We start from the raw sequence: 23,176 nt of genomic DNA on the forward strand, positions 1-23,176 counted from the left end.
TTTCTTTAAGCAAAAGTACTTTATTATAAAAACTTATGATGAAAGTTCTTAATACAATGTTTTTTGTGAATAAAAATTATGACCACGTGGAACAGAGAGTAGTTCATTTGAACCCGCTGTTTGGACATTTTGACTTATCCTTTTTTAATTCATCGTAGGTAGTTTTTTCACATATCTTGCTGGAAAAAATGGAAACAAAAATGAAAATTGTTAAAAATTAACACCATGTAATGAAATATAATTTTTAATTCTTCATTTTAGCTTGTAACTTACCATATTTGGGGCATTGTATCAAATGGTGTAAAGAATTCAACTTTTCTTTGGAAAACGTATCTCATTAAATGTGTACCTGAAACAATTAGAAAAATAATGAAGTATTCTATATAAACTCATAAAACTGTGTTGTTATCGATGTGAAGGATCTAATAAAATAAATATTCTAGTTGAAAGAAAGCCAAAGTTTTAATATAAAACTTACCAATTCTCTATTAAATTGTACGCTGAGGGGAAATATAAAAAGTTGTCCAAATTTATTTGGGTTACTCTGAAATTAAATATTAAATAAAATTATTAAATAAGTTTTCAAAAAATCTAATGAAAAAAATAATAATATGCATTAAAAACCAAGTATTCTTGATAACCCTAGACAGTCATCATTCGTCAAAATGACGACACGTAATTTCATTTTCGATTTAAAATGCATTTTAGTCTATTGGGAAATGGTAAATTTAAGTTATACTTATTCGACCGTTTTATGAATTTTTGTTTTATACTAATTAAAACCAAATTGAATAAGAAAATAAACTCAAGTTTGGTTCACTTTTTCGCTCACGATGAAAATTTTAGCGTCTTGAAATGATCCGTACTCAAAATGACGAAGGCTGACGTTAATGTACAAAAAATAAGGATGACTGTCCAGGGCTAAAAGAAAGTTAAAGAATCCTTACCAATTCACTATTAAATTACAGGCAAAGGAGTACTAAAAATTTGTCCAAATGTTTAAGGGGTTATTCTGAAATTAAATATTTGTTTTTACATTAAAAATATTACATTGGTTTCCAAAAAATTTGATTAAAGAAATACTAAAATAAGGCATTAAAAACCTGTAATTTTGATGATAAAAAGGTCACAAAAACGTAAATATTCTAGTTAAAATAAAACCAATTTTTAAAAGAAAACTTACCAATTCTCTATTTTTTATTTGTTCGAATCCATCTGGAGTTGCTCTGAAATTAAATATTGTTTTTACGACAAAGAAAAACATTAAACTGTTTTCCAAAAAATTAATTAACAAATAATAATATACATAAAAAATATTCTTTTTAAAAGAAAGTCATATTAAAAAAATACTTACCAATTTATGAATAAACTATTCGCTGAGGTATAACAAAAACTTTCCAAATTCATCTGGAATTGAATATTAATTTTTTACATATAATAATAAAAATTTCAATACACTTTAAATTTCAACATATTTTCCTAAATATTCGTAATAACTTTTTTCTAAACTACCGATAAAATATTAATAACTTTCATTTAAAAGGTTTAATAAACAAACACCAATATATGTCTCAAAAATCCAAAATATTCCATGCCTTTATACTCCCTTGTTGCATACCTACTTAAAAGATGCAACAGCCCACGCCAACGCCAACTATACAACTGAAGCATGCCAAACAAAACCAAGCAAAGCCAAAACATTCCTACAACAACAAAAACACATGTGCCTTTATTGAAAACAACACCTCATCCAGCCAAATAAACCATCCGCGAATAACAAACACACACACAGACAAACCACTAAATGAACAAAAATAAAAACAACCCCCACGCTCATGTATACACAACAAAACTCAAGTAACATCATCTTTACATTAATCACATTCCACTATGCCGATAAAGATCTCTGTACTATGCATTAGTTCATCGCATCTGCTGACAATTTACTCTAAGAATAATATTCGTAAAGGCACACCAGTTTACGAACAATGAAACGTTTAACTTAAAATTTGCAAAATTTTCAAGAAATGTTATCTACCATTTTTGACGAAAATGTCTATAAATTTAATTACATGTGAACTAAAAATATTTAATTGGGTAATTTTTTACCAACAATTATTAACTATAGGAATTGTCAGTAAGAAATTGCTATCCACTTTCAAGTTCATTTTTCGTAAAAAAATATTTTCTCATACAAAAAAAATCTTATAGTAAATTGCACTTATTATTTACAAAATACTTTACATTTCACAAGTAGTTTTATAGCATGACAAACGAATTTTTAACTACCAGTTAAGAAATTTTTTAAGGAAATTTCCATCGTATTTTGTAGGCCATGAACTAAACGATTGCTACTTAGAACTTGTAAAATTTCCTTCCGAGTAGTTAATTTTCGTTGAAGATGCGAAAAATGAACTAAAATTCTGGAAAATTCTTGTAATAAATTATTGTAAAAATTTTCTTAAATTTACGAGACACTTTTTTTTCTGTGTGAATAATTTCTTCAAAATTATTTGTATTACAGAAAAAGGTGCAAAGAACTAAAATATTTCGTGGAAGCAATGAGCACAACCGTCTTTGGGAAAAATTCTTCCAAGCATATGATATTTTTGGGCTCAAAATGCTTCCAAACATATAATATGTTCACATAAAACAAACATATTAATGTTTCGGCAGTATCCAATAATATATGTGCTTCCTGTAAAATATGTTTGGAACATATGTTAAAGAAGCGATTTTTTTTTTTGAGGGTGTGTACATAACTTTTTTGTCTAATATATACCACGTATGGACTAACTCACAATTTAGAAAACGATGTTAATAAGTTTTAAGATACCACAACCCAAGTATTCGATTGTGAATGACAGTCTTTCGTAGAAGTTTCTACGCAATCCATGGTGAAGGGTACATAAGATTCGGCCTGGCCGAACTTACGGCCGTATATACTTGTTCAGCTTTGTTTCTTCATATGCTATCAAAGTCATTTAAAAACAAGTTAACGACAACTTTATTTTCCAAATTAAGACTCGATTTCCAGTAGAAATTATGCAATGTTTCAAGTAAAAACGCCTTTAAAATAAGGTGTTGAAAAACATGTCCTATATTTAAACGATTTTTTCTTTGTAGTCAAGATGCAAAAAGACAACAATTTTAAAGACAATTTCACTAAATTTAAAGAATTTTTCTGAATTATTAAAGTCAAGTTGACCTTAGCCCAAACATTCTTTCGGTTTATGATACCCATTTTTAAGCGAAATCACTCACATGATTATAAGGACAATATGACTTCATTGAAAAGTTTATCGACTTTTGGACAAGGATAAAACTTTATATTAGAGAAATGCGTCTTCTATGCTAAGCAAAATTTGCATTCGTATTTTAAAGACATGAAATCTTTGACCTCACTACAATATTTTTTTCAGTGTATGTACATGTGTTCATAGAGACTTTCTAACATTCGTTGGCTTGCACCACATTGCAATTAAAATATGTACCGACATTATTGAACATCGATAATGGTGGATAGGTGGAAAAGCAAACAATTGACAACTGCCACAAAGAACGAGTTCAATACCTAACACAACTGCCAATCTGTGGATGCATTTAATCTTTCACCACACCCTCAAAAAAGAAATCGCCTCTGTAACATATACTCCCAAACATATTCTGTTTGTTTGCACTGTGCACACATATTATGTTTCAACCTAATCTTTTTTAGGGTCCCAAATTGTTAACTACAGATTCCAAACATTTGTTTTCGAAATGTCTTAAATATATTTATTGGAATATTACATCTGAAAATTTTATTTATATACAAAATATGTTAGTGGATAAGCAATCATGAATGTAACTAAGCGTGCAATTTTACATATCTTTACATGTATTTCATTATCTATCTCCGTCGTCTTTATCGTTTTCCTCTATTCTTTCTCTAACGTTTCTAAACATATATACGTTTATACGAAATTTATAAATTAATATATGTTTGCATCCAGAGAGATTATATTTGAGAATATTGTCCCAAACATAATATGATCTAACATATATGTCCCAAACATTTTTTTCCTAGTTTATGAACCGTATATGCATGTACTTAGTAGAAATCAGAGAATGAAACCGACCCATTTTTGTCGGTGGCGGCTGACACTAAATTTTTGCCTCCGACGGCGGCGGACAATAAAATAAAGCCGCCGAGTCACAGCGCTGACAAATGTTTGCCAGTCGACGACAGCCCTATTTAATCAAATATTAGGGTTTCCTTTGAAATTTCAGGAGGACTTGAGGACACTTCCAGAAGATAAATTTAAAGATTTCACCTATGAGGACTATATATATAATATATACCACGTATGGACTAACTCACAATTTAGAAAACGATGTTAAGAAGTTTTAAGACACCACAACCCAAGTAATTCGATTATGAATGACAGTCTTTCGTAGAAGTTTCTACGCAATGAGGACTATATCAGATTCTGGATTTATTTGGTATAGCCAGATTTGGCTATACCAAAACATGGAACGATACGGACCATTTTCGGCACACCTTTTGATGGTCCTCAAGTACCTCTAGATTTTCAATTTCAGGCAAATTGGATAAAAACTACGGTTTCTATAAGCCCAAGACCCCAAATCGGGAGCTCGGTTTATATATACCAAAACATGGACCGATGCTCACCATTTTTGGCACACCTCTTTACGGTTCTAAAGTACCTCTCGATTTCCAATTTCAGGTAAATGGGATAAAAACTGCGGTTTCTATAAGCCCAAGAAGTAAAATCGGGAGATCGGTCTATATGGGGGCTATACCAAACTATGGGCTGATACTCACAATTTTTGGCACACGTATTTGTGGTCCTACAATACCTCTAGATTTCCAATTTCAAGTAAATTGAATAAAAACTGCGGTTTCTATAAGCCCAAGAAAATGAGCGCTATTGGCCTACAATATCTATCAAAGTGTGAGAAAAAATACAAAAAAGAACCCGAAAGAGTATCAGCTATAGTTTTTATATAAATGTCCATTTACTAGAAACATACAGTAGAAAAATTGTCTCAAATTTTCGTATTTTTCGTTTCTATAAGCCCAAGATGTAAAATCGGGAGATCGGTCTATATGGGGGCTATACCAAAACATGGACCGATACTCACCATTTTTGGCACACCTCTTTATGGTCATAAAATACCTCTAGATTTAAAATTGGATAAAACTACGATTTCTATAAGCCCAAGACCCCAAATCGGGAGGTCGGTTTATATGGGGACTATATCAAAACCTGAACCGATATAGCCCATCTTCGAACTTGACCTGCCTGCGGACAAAAGACGAGTTTGTGCAAAATTTCAGCACGATTGCTTCATTATTGAAGACTGTAGTGCGATTACAACAGACAGACAGACAGACAGCCAGTCAGCCAGACAGACGGACATCGTTATATCGTCTTCGAATTTCTCCCTGATCAAGAATATATACTTTATATAGTCGGAAATCGATATTTCGATGTGTTACAAACGGAATGACAAACTTATTATACCCCCGTCACCATTCTATGGTGGTGGGTATAAAAAAGATTAGTTGTATTCTTACTCAAATTGCAGTTAATTTATCATAACCTAGCAATAGAACTTTAAGAAAAGTCCAAAAATGCGCTTGACCTTTTCTAGTCCCCAAATGAGACACATTCAACGAGATGAGCACGTGGCTAATACATAAATCAGAGTCACGAAAAATCACTTACTCATTCGCTGCGCACTATGCATTTACCAACTTTATCACGAACCGAACTTGTTGATTACTCTTTATATTGAATTGAAATCCACAATTCTTCGACTCCAAGATCTACTTCCTTACAGCCGTGAGTTTGTGTTTGAGCGAGTTTTTCCAGAAATATCAACTACACTGACGAAAAAGACTGTTTTTCATATGTTTGGGTGTAAAAATTATATGTTTGGAACTCAAATTTTTTAACACAATATTTTTAAGTGCAAGCATATAATGTTCATAAGCTAGCATAACATGTTTGGGACATATAGTTAACATATTATGTTTGTGTTTGGGTATATGTTACAGAAGCGATTTTTTTGAGCGTGTATGTGTTTAGAAAGAGAGACCTAGAGAGTATGCTGCAAGTAAAATAATGGAAGTAACCAATTGGCGCCTTAAAAATATATTCACACAAAGAAAATTTCATAAATTTTTTTTTTCTACCAGTGTATGCCCTAACGTTAAACATAATATGTTTGAAATATACAAACAATATTTTGTTTGGACCAATCCTGAAAATATATATGCTTGAAGCAAAATGTGTTTGGGGTATATGTTATAGAAGTGATTTTTTTTGGGGATGTATGTTTATTTTTCATATTCACACATAGTAACGCCGAATTTCACGTGAGTCGCAAAAATTGATGTGTGTCACGTGCACACCTCTAGTGTAGGCAACCTCTAAAATGCCGGTTATTGTCTATTCCACTTTTCGTTCACTCTCTATGGTGTTCTATTTATCAGCAAGTTATTTGAGCAGATGTTTTTTAAGCATAGCGCTCAGTGCAACTAAGAGACTTTCAATATTATAGTCAATAAGTATGTACATAGGTGGACGAATGAAGAATAGCAGTGACAGAATTTTCATTATACATTTTTATATGAAATAAAAGATAACTTTGTTAGAACTCTCTCAAAACAATCATTGTGTGATTCTGGGCAAAACAAAAAAAATTAGAAACAAGTGACCCCAAGATGAATATACAAATACATTTCAAATACTTGCAACCGAATGATATTATCTAATCTCAGACAGGAAAATCAAGATTCATCATTAGACAATTGTACATGTAGTCACGAAATAAAAATCAGTTCACCAAAAGCAACCAAACCAAAATTCAAGTTTAGTTTTTGCCGGCGAATAAACGACGTCATTTGACAAAAATATAGAAAATAATTTCGAAAATTTATTTCTTCACTCAAAAATGCATGCAAGTTAACATCAAATATTTTTTGCACTCATTTTTTTTCTTAAAAACGCACACATACAAGTAACTGCAAATAAATTATACAATTTAGAAAAATGTGGATTCTGACTGAGGAAAATTAAAATTGTGTCTACACTGTTAGAAAAATGTGTTTTTCATATGTTCCGATATAAACAAAATGTGTTTCGGGCACAATTTTTAAACACAATATATTTAAGTGCCAACATGTAATGTTCCTAAACTAACACTAAATGTTTGGGACACATATGTTAATATGTTAAAATATATTATATTTGGGGTATGAATGTTTCATAAAAATAATATGTGTGAATGTAAACATATATAAATTTACAAATTTCGAGCAAACATATATATGTTTACAATTTCTGTGAAATGGTTGTATGTTGTTTCGGAAAACTGCTTTATGATAAGGCCAAAAATTTTATATGCTTAAGTCTAAATATTATTTAATTTGAATATTAGAATGAGTATTCGGAGTAAAGAGAATAGACATTCGGAACCAAGAGCATAGAGATTTGAAAAAAAAACAGCATGTGTTTTCGCCTTGAGAGGAGAATTTTATGTATGTGGGGACTGTAAATTTTTAATAACCCACATTTCGAAGTTTCATTATAAAAATTTAATATAGTATAAATGTCTAAATTGCAAAAAAAAAATTGGTTCGGTCGGAGCAGGAATTGAACCCACGACCCTTTGCATGCAAGGCAGGCATGCTAACCACTGCTCCACGTGGCCAACAAATGTATGTTTCTTTTAAATAATGTTATGTTTGCATGGGCTCGTGGGCGCTGCAAAGTATGCTATATAAATGTAACTTGTAACGATAATTGTCTACTGGTGACTATAAATACTACATAGCCCAGTGGATAGTGTGTTGGCTTACAAACTGTATGGGCCTCGGTTCGATTCTCCGCCCAGGCGAAAGGTAAAATTAAAAAAAATTATAAAATTGAATAATTTCTTCAACATTATTTGTATTACAGAAAAAGGTGCCAAGAACTAAAAATTTCGTGGAAGTGAAAATTATGTGAAGGAATGATCACAATCTTCTTTGGGGAAAATTCTTCCAAGCATATAATATTTTTGGGCTCAAAATGCTTCCAAACATATAATATGTCCACATAAAACAAACATATTAATATTTCGGCAGTATCCAATAATATATGTGCTTCCTGCAAAATATGTTTGGAACATATGTTAAAGAAGCGATTTTTTTTGAGGGTGTATATACTCCAAGAATTAATAAAATTCTTTTTACGGCAAACAATTTGAAAAAATAAACAAAAAAGGCATGCAATGTTGTCAATTAATAAGCACAGTAGAGTTTTTTTTTACGTTCCATGGTAAATTTAAGAAATATATCTATTGAAAAGCAAAATAAAGTCTATAATTCATATTAATGGCATACATTTAACTTAAAAGTAAATAATTTTCTGGAAAAGACAAGTGAAATGAAAGGCTAATCCAAATAAGGCATAGTAAGAGTCAAAAATGAATGGACAAAATAATAAGTACATTTTCTAAATCGTAAAATATACAGGTCTACTTAATTTTTTTTTTTAAATTGAACATATTTTTGCTACATTATCAATAACCGGTGTATCCAATTTTATTTTGATAACATTTTATACTCGCTTCGACATACTGCTTACAAGCTTCCGACTGGTTCCATCTGAGTTTCCATACCATGTTATCTGCACAAAATTCCAAAGTTGTTGCCTATTTTTAAATGTTTCATTCCCAATTCTGTATTTAACTCTCCCCAAAGGTTTTCAATGGGTTTAGGGTCTAGTGACTGAGTAGGCCAATATAGAAGGATTATGTCATTGTCTTGGAACCAATTTTTAATAAAGCGAGAAGTGTGTTTAGTATCGTTGCCTTGTTGAAACACCCACCTTAGAGGTATGTTTTCTTCTTCGTACGACAGCATAGTGTTCTCCAATATATATCTATATTCGAACAGGGTCATTTTATAAGTAATGCAATAGATTCGACCTAGGCCATACCAGACAAAACAGCCCCATACCACTATTTTCCCGACCCCATGCTTAACCGTAATTTTTGTGAAGCGCATATGCAATTTTTTTCCTTGGGGTCGAAGAACATTACGACTACTACCATTTCGGAATATTTTTTTAGTTTCATTGCTCCACAATATATTGCGCCATTTTCTCTCACCTACCGTTCCTGACCACCTATAATGTTTTCTGGCGAAGCATAGTCTCATCTTGAAATTTTTTCCTTAGCATAGAAACTTTTCTGGTAATTTGGCATACACTAACTGCCAACAGAAAGTTGTCTGGATGATTTGAAAGGGTATTTTTTATGACAAAAAAAGTATCTGTTTTTCGAAGTGTCTTGCTTGTTTTTCCACGTGGTTTCGCAGAACTTCTTTTCTTTAGGGATTTTTGGACACAAAGTAACGATCTCTTCAAAAATTTGACGGTCGTTCAAAGAGATTTTCCCTCAATTCTTAGAGCTAAAACCAGTTTTTTCTTTTCTACTACAGTGACTTTTTCGGTTCATATAGCAACTAATTTTTATTAAATTTGCATTCAATTCGTCGCCACTAAAAACACAATAACAAACTTTTTGCAAAATTTAAACATTTTCATATAAAAACGCGCAATGTACTTATTGTTTGACCAACCAAATAAAGCGCTTCATCACAAAGAGGACATAGGAAACAATACTAATGACATTTTTGCGTTTTTTTTTTCTTTTTGAATCAGTGCTGCCAATATTGAGCTTTAGTTAAATGACGTATTTACAACACCAAATTAAAAAATATGTTAGAGTTGGGACAAAGAAGAAAAAGTGCCAACGTGTACTTACTATTTTGACCATATGTGTATCTATATGCGAATGATAAAAGTCCTTTTTTCGATGCAAAAATGAATAGTCACGAAAAACTGTTGCAAGATTTCCCCCACCAACCTGTATTTCAATGCTTATTGTCACCGTATTTTTCTGCCAGAAAACTGTTCTCACAAGGACAAAGCACAGGCTTTTTGCGACAATTATGTGCTCTAAATAAGCATTATATGTTTAAGTCTTGTTAGCCCCACCAAAATGTCCATCCACTCTATAAAACTCTAATGTTTAGAAATACATAGATAAACATTAGCAAATTCCTTTCGAAGATAGGGAGTTTATGCCAATGTCGTAAACCATCTCGACGAATCCCTTTTTGTAATGCTCGGTTCTCCCGATGTTCGGATGACGATGTGTACACACATATCTACTTCATACGGTTGAATATCTGTTTGGCCTAAACATGCTTTCCATGCTTGGATGGATGATGTATGCGAGCCTGTGTCCATGATCTTTTGTAAACAATAAAAGTCATAAAGAACACAAAAAAAAAACAATATAATGAGGTCCATTATTTACTAATTTATCGGCCATTGTGATGGAATGGGAAATGAGTTTCCCACCTCCCCTCTTCATCCAGTAATTTTGATATTCGATCTCGTTTCTCACACAAATGCCTTGTGTTTCCTCGCGCTAATAGATACACTTGCACATTTCCCATTCACACTTTTGATCACACACTCACTCACACACCACACATCCATATGCTCCGTATGTATATTCGAATAAATAACTGGCGAAATAAGCGAATGGTCGTTGTTTTGGTCGGAGGACCGGATCGGATCGCATGAAATGGAAATGAAATGAGAGGTGTTTTGATTTAATGATGAAATGCAAACAATGGAAAATGAATATCATTAATGAACAACGAAGAGTCTTCACCTTTGTTCTTCCCATCCTCTAATAGAGTAATCAAACGCAAAATAATTGAAAATCATCGATGAATCTTTCAAGTTTACGAGTCTTTTATAGACGAGAAAGTGACCAGATTTTTTTCTTCATCCTTGGGGGATGAAGCCGCAAATGCCAACCAATAATCAAAAGTACCCAGTGAATAGATTCATCCACTTTGGTGTAGTGGACGATAGACTACAGGTCCGTCTTAGAAGAAATTCGTAGAGCACACAAATAAGTCAAGCGGGGGTCCTTTGGGTTAGATGACTGTTATCATTTTATTAATGATTAATGGCCCGGGAGGGGCGTGGTTGTTGGCTCTTATAATTCATAAAATTAAATAAATATGCACAATTGTGTAGATTTGTACACACGCACAAACACACTTATTACATTCATTAATTGTTGCACAGACAATGGACGTGACATGGCGATCACACGAGACTTGCAATAGAGACTTCCCTGTGTTGTTTTTCAGCAATAGCATTTATTTATGGCCACCGCAGCTAGCCAACGACTTTCCACATTGCTTATTGCTTCCGTCGCAGTGTTGTGTCGAGCCGGGTCGAGTGTCGTTGTTATTGCTACACTTACTTTATTGCTGCTTAGTGGTTGTGTTGCTTTTCCTTGGGTTATCCTAATCCACCCATTCGATGCCATTGTTTGTCGTTGTCAGTTCTAAGGTCCGGTTTGCATGGTAGGACGGACAAAAAATGTTTCTTTTGTGAGTGTAAACGCGGCCAACTAATGGGAATCACAAGTGCTTCCACTAGCAGCGAGAGACACCATCATATTTGGCTAACTGCTCGCGAGCGTAATTTGTTTCCTCTTGGATCTCGGCAGGGGGGCGGTACCACATATACAAAACATCCGAGCACATTGTGTGAATCGTCAAGGCTCAGTGACGTATGAATTATGAGCCACCGGATAGTGTCATTGTTATTATTTTTTTATCCTTTTGGAATGCAATAAAATCCTTGGCCACGAAGGGTTAGTCTTTCTTGCAACCAAAGCTATGACTACTCAGTGTTTATAATGGTACCCACCAACATTGATGGTAATTAGCAAACCATAGACTCTATATCGGAGGAAATAGTGATTCCATGTCGAAACTGCAGTTAAAAATTAATTCAAAAATATACTCAAACTTTTTTGTTGGATGGCTAGGTTTTTTGAACTCTGAAATATTTTCAAATCTCAGCTTCACACGTTGCTACGCCATCTTACGTATCCCCAATTACTGTCAACAACCATTTATCCTAAAGACCACCAAAGATTCCAACTCATGCATATCCGTATTTATGTACGAGTGTGTGTGATCCATCCTCCATAGAAATGAAACTCTTAGCAACGGCACAGTTGGCATTTTCTCTGAATCACTGAACCACTTCTAAGCCTGCCAATGATGAATTAGCGATTTGCATAAATTTGTCATCATTTCATGTTAATTTGATTTAATTAGATTTTTTACATGTTGTCCTAAAGAGCAGCATACAATCGTTGCAGCGAATGAATTAATGGGTGAACGGTACGTTTAATACATTCATTCATATTTTCCACTCATTTATGAATTTTTAATTAATCGCATATTTTTATTATTCATTTGAAGTCCTTTTTCCACGGCTTGGCACAAAGCAACACCAGATACTCTCGAAGAAGAGAGCCATTTTCGTGGAGTCGTACCTGCCAATGAGAGTTGTTATATTTTTTGTTCATTTTGTCTGGAGTCATGTCACAAAATTTTAAAAACAAAATCTTCCAAAGAATAGCGTTTGATTTATGATAGAAGTGAGATTCGACATTTGTTTTTGTTTCTTTGGAGCAAAGGGATATTTCTCCTGTATCAATGAGTGGATTCCAATGATAAATAAACTTCTTCCTTCTAAAGGGGCCAATTTTGATGGCGTTCCAGACAGTTTAGTAAGCATTTCAAGAAAAGTGATACAAGTATGGATACTACAAAAGAGTTTTAGGGAACATTGACAATGTTTTTGGGTTTTTTTCGTAAGATTGAAATAATGACTCTCTGCGTGCACTACGGTTTGATATGTAGCTCAACCGAAAGAAAAATTAGAAATGGTCGTTCACTCAGAGAAGCATGTTTCAAGAGCAAAATGTTATTTTTGTATTGGTAACATGTAAAATATTTGTCGCAACCATGTTATTTTGCCGGAGATTACGTATATGAATTCGGCAAACATGTTATGTTTGGCGAGAAAAAATATTTGTCCATAAAAAACATTATGCTCTTAAAACATTGTTTGAGAAAAAGAAAAGAAAATATTTCATTTTTTTAATTGTTTTTGTTTGCACTTACAAGCACGTATGCGTTCTTACATTTCATGGGGATATAACGTAGATTTGGAGAGAATATTTGTGGGATATTATTGAAAGTAAACTGAAATAGAGCGTATAAAACAGTTTATGTTCTTATGTACAAAATTAAAAAGGCAATGGAATTGGTGAAATAACAATTTTTCTAAATTATTTGTATTTATTATGTTAATGCCGGAACTATGTTCGGTTCGGTTTCGAGTTGAAAATCACATTATTTTCGCGATTACTTCTTCAAAAATAATTATACTTATAAATGAAAATCAACACATTCCTGTTAAATCTTGACGAAAAAGAAACTGTACACATATTGAGTTAAAATATTTGCTTTGAAACGAACTATCTGAAGAAAGTAAATGCAAAAATTTCAACCCAAAATCGAACATAGTACCGGCCTTTAAGTTAGGTCCACTTTTTGAAAAACAAAAAAGAAAAGAAAATATTTCATTTTTTTAATTGTTTTTGTTTGCACTTACAAGCACGTATGCGTTCTTACATTTCATGGGGATATAACGTAGATTTGGAGAGAATATTTGTGGGATATTATTGAAAGTAAACTGAAATAGAGCGTATAAAACAGTTTATGTTCTTATGTACAAAATTAAAAAGGCAATGGAATTGGTGAAATAACAATTTTTCTAAATTATTTGTATTTATTATGTTAATGCCGGAACTATGTTCGGTTCGGTTTCGAGTTGAAAATCACATTATTTTCGCGATTACTTCTTCAAAAATAATTATACTTATAAATGAAAATCAACACATTCCTGTTAAATCTTGACGAAAAAGAAACTGTACACATATTGAGTTAAAATATTTGCTTTGAAACGAACTATCTGAAGAAAGTAAATGCAAAAATTTCAACCCAAAATCGAACATAGTACCGGCCTTTAAGTTAGGTCCACTTTTTGAAAAACAAAAATTTAATCGAAGATAACATTGTAGATGGTGACCATGTTGAAGGTTAGGTATAGTGGTAGCCAGAGATGGTCTGTATCAAAGTTTTTAAGGTTTGCGACTGTCGTAAAGTTGTAAACGTCATATACACGTCGTAAATGTAGGAAAAGTAGCAAAACGACGCAAACTCCAAATACTTGAGACGCTTCAGCTAGGACGTGAATGATAATGATATATGCGAAGAAGTTTCAATTCTCAGGAATGTAAAATTATTAACGAGTTTAAAAAACTTGAGAATAGAGTTATTTCAATTGGAAACTCGAAGCCAAAATTACTATGAACTACTCGATGGTGCAGTAAACGTGACGGTTGGTACTCGCTCATAGTTAACTTTTCACAAATTACTGCAGAAACTGGAAGGAAGAAAAATTACTTATGTTTTGCATAATTTAATTGCTGTTTAGACAGAATTTTATAAAATCACATTTTGGCTTATTAGAGCCAATTTCCATACTAATTAAACATTTTCAAAATTGTAGGTAGTCATTCGTTGATGCAACTAACGCTTGGATGGACATTATGGGCCACGAAAACCAAGAATTGTTTGAAGTTGTGAATGAGAGATGTAAATCTAGTAGAGTTTTGAATAAATACAATACAAAGCATTTTTTGCATACCTTTTATCGGGAAGCTTAACTAAATTAAATTAAAACATATTCACAATTTCTTTAATTCAAAATTAGGTTTTCTACACTAGGTTTACGACTTTTGCGACATACGTATTATACCGTCGTAAACGTATGTCGCAAAAGTCACAGTTTGCGACAGACCAACCCTGGCGGTAACCCGTTATTTAGGCTCACTTGGACTATTCAGTCCATTGTGGAACTACCGGTGGTGAACTTCTTTCTCACCAATGAGTACTACCCGATTCTCTGTTTATCTCAACGACAAGGTTTTTATGGGACAACCCTGTGATTTTTATTAACTATATATACACATAATTGTGGCGAAAATGTTACATGGTCGTCGCAAACAAATGCCCAATCATACTACTTTGCTCTTCGACTATGATCCTGTGACCAACGTTTCTTCTTTGCATTACGGACAAACGAGCATGACCCATTTTATGTCATGAAAATTTTTTTTCCAAACTTGCTTTGGTCTTTGGACTTCTTATGAGTATTAAACTATGAATAATACACATATTTAGGGCGAATTTCTAAAACGATAATGTGATATCATATGGAGATATTATATTCCAATATCGCATTTATGTAAAACGAAAAGACAACAGATCACTGTATATCGAATAACAATCACTATATTATTATTACATTGACAAATATGTTAGTGTCCTCAATGTTTTTCCAAGATGTTTTCATTGAAATGCCATGATTCTAGCTGTATTCCCACCTCAATCCACAGTCACGATGGCTGGCAAATTGCTAATGTAACATAAAATCATGCCTCTTATTAAATTTTTCCAAATGTCAACGGTGGTAGTTTTCCGTTTGGCTTGATAACACCCACATATACATAAACACCCATCCCAAGCTTGGACCTACCCAAAGTACCATCAATTAATGCTAGCCTGCGTTAGGCCTATCGAGAAAGTCTAATGTCACTAATACTGTCACCATTGCCAATGTGACTAAACTACCAATCTGTCCTGTTACTATAGACCCCTTGAAAACCGTTAAACACACCAAGCTTGTGGTATAAACAAGCCGCGGCCGCCTCCTCCCCACACTCAAAATGTCCTTGCCAACAGACGTATATATGGCTCATAAATGAGTGATAAGCACAGAAAATCCAACTAGAGGGTGTTTTGTAGCAATTCCGTTTTCTGGTTTTATGATCCTTATTATGGTGGTATTGCACAAACTCATTCACACACCCATTCAACGACCACACACACACGTACATGTACGCACAAGTGGTGGTTAATTCAAAGCATATTTCAATTCTTGTTTCTGGTAATTGAAGAAGTAATTGGCATTAACGTCATTATAGCGTCATAATGCAACTACTTCAATGACACTTAAACGACTGATTATCCACTTTCTCTGGCAATTCTCCAAAAAAAAGGAAAATATCAGCTACTTGTCCCCAACCCAGACTATTTTGAACCCAAAATCTGTTCACTAGCGATTCTCAACAAAAACATTGTTCTTCTGGATGCGGATTTTTATACGGATTTAGAGATTTGCAATGAGAAGGTATTATAAGGCAATACTTTGCGTTCCATCATCATTGTCATTCGAATGATAATCTATTCCAAAACGTTAGATACTGAAACGTTACATAATACTGTTATATCCAATTATTTTACTATCATCAACTTCAATGCAGTACATCTTCACATTATTCGAATAAACTTCTACGAAATATTCTACATTAAATTTTCTTCCTAAAAAGTTCGTACTTTTAACGAAACTTTCTTCAAATTTCATGAATTTTGTGAAGAAGTTTTTACGAATATTTTACGAAACATTCTGCGTTAAAATTTCTTCATAAAAAGTACGAAACATTTTCTTTGAAATAACGAAGAAGTTTCGTTGAAGTTGTAAAATTTCCGTTCGCGGCATTAAATTGTCTTTTATAATGTTTTTGAGTGTATTCCTTTATTCTATTTTTTTATGCAAGTCTATACTACTTCTCATTTGGGTGATAGGACGCTATGAAAAAAAGTGAAGCAATAAAACTAAAAATTATTCAAAAACTTAAGATGTAAAGTAGTGATGTCATTTTTCACACTTGTAACTACAACCAAATGCACTTTCGACTATAATTTTTTTTAAAGTTCGAACATTTTTGAAAAAAAGTTCGAAAGTTTTTCATAAAAACTACGAAAATTTTTCATAAAAACTACTAAAATTTTTCATAAAAAGTACGAAACATTTTCATAAAAAGAACGAAATTGTTTCATAACAAGTACTAAGATTTTTCATAAAAAGTACGAAGATTCTTCATAAAAAGTACGAATTTTTTTCTTACAAACTACGAAAATGTTTTCGTACTTTTAATGAAAAGTTTCTTTGGTTGTAAAACAATGACAAATTTCGTACTTTTAACGAAATTTCTCGTTCTTTTTACGAATAAAATTCTTTCGGTGTTGTTGAAAAGATTCTTTATGGGCGAGAGGGAGCCACCGTGGTGCAATGGTTAGCATGCCCGCCTTGCATACACAAGGTCGTGGGTTCGGTTCCTGCTTCGACCAAACACTAAAAAGTTTTTCAGCGGTGGATTATCCCACCTCAGTAATGCTGGTGACATTTCTGAGGGTTTTCTAAGTGGTTTCACTGCAATGTGGAACGCCGTTCGGACTTGGCTATAAAAAGGAGGTCCCTTGTCGTTGAGCTTAACATGGAATCGGGCAGCACTCAGTGATAAGAGAGAAGTTCACCAATGGACTGAATAGTCTAAGTGAGCCTGATTCATCGGGCTGCCACCTAACCTATGGGCGAGAGAGGGCTAGTGGCATGATTGGTATCTTCAAAGATGATGGGAATCGTAACGTAACTGTACTTGGTGAGCGCTACCGTGAGATGATATCCAACTTCCAGAAAGCAAGAGGTTGACTTGTATGTTATGCAGTTTGAACAAGGTGGTGCCACATCACACACAGCACGCGTAGCAATGGAGATTTTGAGTGAGTGGATATCGCTAAACATTTAATTTCCCTTTCAGGGCCGATCAATTGGCCGTCTAGCGCCTTTAGCCTATTTTTTTGTGGGTTTATGTCTGTACAGACAAGACCGCTTCCATTGACTCATTGGAAGATAATATTGAAGCATTTATTAGTGAGATACTAAAATTCGACTATGAGGATGGTCCATCATTTCCATGAAATAATCTTCAAACATTAAATTATATGGACCATACTATCGATTCGAATAAAGATTTCATGCATTTTTCTGAAATTCATGTGCTTTTTTTTAATTTCCTATATCTCTTAACTAACAAGTCCATTGTGGTACCATAGGTGGTGAATTCTTGTCAATGAGTGTTAATTGGGAAGGTTATATGTGATGGAAAGTTTCTAGTGACATGGGTTGCCTTCGGAAGATTCATTCGAATATATAAACTTTTATAAAATCGTAATTATAAAATGTCATCCAAAATCAAATAATTTTTTAATTGGATCAAAAGTGCCGAAGAAATCAATTACTTTTTTAATCAAGTTTATCTATAATTGATGCTATCATATTTGGGATTGGAGAAGTTTTAATTAAAAAATTAACTGCATAAATTAATTTCGTATTGATTGAATGAGAAAACAATTTTCTGTGCAGATATGAAACTCTATTAGCGGACAACGACTCCTATTATATGCAGTGTTAATTGTATGTATGTTCTATTTTTCCTATTTATTTGTGTTTTGTGAAATTTTCAATATTACTGTCTTCACATGACCGTAATCGCCGTGTAACTGCCTCCATCGCCAACCCACCCACTATTACCCACAACGGAGATGTACAAGATAAAATTTAATTCAATTGAGTTTTTGTTTTTATTTTGTTAAATAATACTTTTGGAATTGGAAGTGTTTTTTCATCAGTTATATACAATTGTATGGAATGTTTTTTTTTGTGTCTTTTGTATAGAGGAGGACAAATACAATGTGATAGAGGTAATAATTAAAAATACAATAAATGAGAAAAACAAAACAACAAACAATAGTCACAATTCTTAAAAAATACTTGCTCTTAGGACTACTTAAATTTAAAAGTAAATTTACAATAGAGATTTGTCGTTAGTTATTTGTGTGTGTGTGTGTGTTTTGTAGAATGCTTGGTAGCTGGTGGCGAGACTGACAGTCAGCATTCGTCTTTGAGACATAAAAGCTCTGGTATTTAGTATAATACTGGAACTGGTCTCCTCAACGCACTGTCCATGTGTCCATCCATTGCATTGGGAGTTGTTGTGCCGGGTGATGAGCCAGGAGATGATGTTGACGAGGAGTTGTAAAGGCCGGCGGCAGCTGCGTTCGCCGAGTGGGCTGCATACAGGGAAGGAGCAGATATGCCTGAATATATACCGGAGTAGAAACTACTCAAAGTAGTAGGGGGCAGCTGGGAGGACTTTTGGGCTTCGAGAACATTGTGTGATTGATTTGCAGCTGCTGCTGCTGCCTGTGATTGGTGCAACTTGGATAGGGCCAATGGATCAAACCCACCGAAATAGGGAACAGGATAGGGTTGGTCTAGATGATGCGATGGTGCAAAGTATGGCGGAAGTTGGTGGAATGGATTATATGAGCCGGAGCCAGGGTTGGCATTAGGTCCGAGTTTTTGTTGGGCATTTACTTGCATTTGTAGCGCTCCTTGGGGTCCGCCTGTCAGGGGATTCTTGGGTTTGCGGCGGGGACGATATTTGTAGTCCGGATGTTCCTTCATGTGCAGGGCTCTGAGCCTTTTTGCCTCGTCGATGAATGGACGTTTCTCAGATTCGGCCAATAACTTCCACTCAGCTCCTAATCGTTTCGATATTTCAGAATTGTGCATTTTGGGATTGTCTTTCGCAATCTGACGTCGTTGCAATCGGGACCAGACCATAAAAGCATTCATGGGTCTCTTTATATGACCCTCTTGACCAGGCGACGTCGGATGATGGTGGCTAATATTGCTGCCACCATTGTGTAATCCTTGATTTCCACCAAGCGATCCCTGGCTGCCAATACTGCCTGCCGATCCTATAGAGGAATTTGGCGAAAGAGTGTGCTGGCCAACAGTGCTTTGCATATGGTTCAAATTTCCACCCAATCCAAGTGTATGACTGTTTCCTTGGCCTGACATGTGACCCATACTGGCTGTTCCCATAATTGAGTTACCGTTAGTTGCACTGTGACCGCCTACAGGTGATCCTCCCATAGCTGCTGAAATAGCCGCCAAACTGCTGCTCTGAGAGAAATGCATCACGCGTTTCAAGTCCATGTCTGTTGGGCTAATTGTGCTCTGTGGAGCATAATCCCCTGGGGTAGGGATGTCCAAGCCCTGTCCACCCAAATGAAATCCGTAGTTCGGGTGTGACGATAATGCTGCCATCGCAAAGGCTCGAATAACTTTTTATTTATTTCTATTTAGGCGACTATTGAAACTGAAATGTTTCTAGAGTTTTTATGTCACCACTGCCACAATTGCTTCTTTGTGTATTCAATATTATTATGTGTATTATCACTTCTTGTATTATTTTATATTTGTTCAACGTTTCTGACTTGTCTTTCTTTACTTTTTATCTATTGTTTTATTATTATTTTTGTTAAAACACTTTCACGCTATTCTTCTTCTCTTCGTCCCTTCACGACCTCTGTTCAAATCAAGAGCTAATTCAACACTGATGTAATCATAAAATTCTAACTGCCGACACGATTCCATCCGAATATGTCGGGCTTGTTGAAAGACTTGATTTGCTCTTTACGCTCTCTCAGCATAGATGTACGCTGAATTGAATGGCTGAATAGAGAGTATTTCTCTTCATTTATTGGGGGTAGCCCATTGCTACCATACAAACACACACAAACACTCGAAGCTACGCTACAAGCGCAACACTATGCATCCATATCATTTGGCTAGAACTGAATAGGTAGGGAGAGAAATATGTGCGTACTTACTAAGCGCTCGAACCGCTGGTGCGAACGGGATGACAATACATACTCTTAGTTCACGTTTACCTGTCTGCCGCAGGCAGGCAAGTTAATGGATGGATAGTATGTCTTTTTTCTCTCTCCTGTGTCTCTTTTGTTCACCTATGTTCGGTGCATTATTCATTTGTGCGTGTTGTTTGGTTGGTGTTGTTGGTTACTTTGTCGCATTGTATCTTCGTCATTGAGAGGTGTGTTTCGTTTCAATACAATAATGCGCTGTGCTATGCTTGTTTTGTTCAAAGAAAGAGTAAACTGGCATTGAGTTGTCGCTATTGTTGTGTTCATTATGTACAACTTTGCTTCCCATACTCCAGATAAATGGAGAAGAAAGCATGGAATTAAAACGTTTCTAAAATTAAACTTTTCTCATTTTTGTTTCTGTTCTATATGACTATTGTAGCGTTCATTGTTTGGCAACTTTTATAATACCAAACAATACAAGCCATTGACCATTTGTTTGTAACTGCGATGCGAGTTTTTGATATAGCTCCAATATAAATCTATCCACCATTTTAATTTCCTAAAAAAAGGTCGAGTTAGAGCACACAAGAAACCAAATGGCTGGCTCAATTAATTAATTCCCTCATGAGACATGGAATCCTGGATCCTCTTTTCGCGAGAGCCCAAACTGTTGTTAATCTCCTCTCAGTGATTCTGGTGACATTTATGAGTGTTTCAAAGATTTTTCAAGCGGTTTCCCAAGTAAACTTTCCATTCGGATTTGACCTTCTCATTGAGCTAAAGATACAATGGGTCACCACTCAATGATAAGAGATATCACTACGTGTGATATCATAATGGACCGAATAGTTTAAGTGAACCTGAAATAACGGGCTGCGTCTATAGCCTAACTGTAAGAAGCTATGCTAAATATAGTTCATACCGGCCGAACCGTTTTATTTTCCCACTCTTCGTCTTCTTCTGCTCCTATTCTACACAGATGTATCTGTTCATCACTATTCTGACTATCGTCCTACTCTCATCCAGTAGTTACCTAGCTTTTTTTCTTATGTAGGTCACTCCTTACGGCTTTCGACCTTTGCTCTTTGCGCTCTATCTTTCTTTAGTGCTCATTCACCCAATTTTACCATCGTGACCTTTATTGGCCTTGCATCCTCTTCTCTTTGAGTCCTAAGCATTGCTATACTCATATTAGGTAAATGTAACTGTCTTCAGATACTGAACCATTCTATCAAAACTCACAATGATACCACATAGTAACGTTACTGAGAGACGATAATACACCGCTGAAAAATTACCCACCTTATGTATGCAAGGCGCGCAATGGTTTGCATGCCCCACGGTGGCTGTAATGTAATAGCCCTCTCGTATGTGTTCTGAGACGCAAGACTCCCAGATCATTCTGCCGTCACCACGGATATACGACCATGGTTTCTGCTGCATCCGCCGCTTCTGTCACCTCTTCCACTATTTATCAACAATAGGATACTTTAACAATTATTGGTGTCAATAATAATACTAGCTGATGTTGTTCAAATTTATCACAATTTTGTCTTCTTAATTATATTAAAAAGAGCGAAGGAAGGAGTGTGTGAAAATCCAAAACTTATATAAATTCAATTGCACGCGATCAGCGATGCATGAGATGCATATTAGGCTTGTAAATACTAAAGCGGTGCCAAACAGTAGTTGTTACACCCTACAGGTGAAAATTGAGGTCCCTTATGTTAGGTTAGGTTAGGTTAGGTTATATGGCAGCCCGATGTATCAGGCTCACTTAGACTATTCAGTCCATTGTGATGCCACAGTGGTGAACTTCTCTCTTATCACTGAGTGCTGCCCGATTCCATGTTAAGCTCAATGACAAGGGACCTCCTTTTTATAGCCGAGTCCGAACGGCGTTCCACATTGCAGTGAAACCACTTAGAGAAGCTTTGAAACCCTCAGAAATGTCACCAGCATTACTGAGGTGGGATAATCCCCCGCTGAAAAACTTTTTGGTGTTCGGTCGTAGCAGGAATCGAACACACGACCTTGTGTATGCAAGGCGAGCATGCTAACCATTGCACCACTGTGGCTCCCTTATAGTTCTTGTCCCTCGTGATATGGCCGAGGGAGCCACTATGTATGTACATTAATAAATGTTTCTTATCGCAGAAAATTTTTATCACTCCATTATTCTCGTTCTACACACAGCCTTAGTTATTGGAGCAAGTTTTTACGTATGAGGAGGAGTGAGTCTGTGTGTATGTATTTGTGAGTGGCTCAAGAGTTTCTCCGTTGTTTTCTTTGCTGAATGCGAATGGCTGGGGCTTTTGTTTCATTTGTGCGGAGTTTTCTACGCTGCTTACCATTCATCTCTGAATTTGTTTTGTGTTGCCATTGGCGTTGTGTTGTTGCACTCTTTGCAAGTATGCGAATGTTTTGTTGTATTCATGCTCTGCATTGAGCCAATCACAATGGACCTAGTGTGGGAGCTTTTGTTGTCATTGTTTATGCGCAAAAGCTATGATTTGGTATATACATATACATATATAAGGATAGGACACTATTGTGGCATGACGAGGGGGGATCTTA

General features: G+C 34.8%; 2 protein-coding genes across 3 annotated transcripts in view; both read right to left on the reverse strand.

Annotated features, from left to right (window-relative positions):
- Positions 1 to 23,176, reverse strand: part of Sox21b (SRY-box transcription factor sox21b) — a 152,467-nt gene that overhangs the window by 117,393 nt on the left and 11,898 nt on the right. The window lies entirely within an intron of this gene.
- D (Dichaete) lies at positions 18,482 to 20,340 on the reverse strand. Its single transcript, XM_075306296.1, has one exon. The coding sequence runs from the start codon at positions 20,037 to 20,039 to the stop codon at positions 18,849 to 18,851; it is 1,191 nt and encodes a 396-aa protein (XP_075162411.1). The 5' UTR covers positions 20,040 to 20,340; the 3' UTR covers positions 18,482 to 18,848.

This window comes from Haematobia irritans, chromosome 4 (assembly GCF_050003625.1).
Source record: "Haematobia irritans isolate KBUSLIRL chromosome 4, ASM5000362v1, whole genome shotgun sequence".
Lineage (NCBI taxonomy): Eukaryota > Metazoa > Arthropoda > Insecta > Diptera > Muscidae > Haematobia > Haematobia irritans.

Bases quoted from the DNA above. Each gene is read 5' to 3' on its own strand.
- D (XM_075306296.1), bottom strand. From the start codon at position 20,039: ATGGCAGCATTATCGTCACACCCGAACTACGGATTTCATTTGGGTGGA.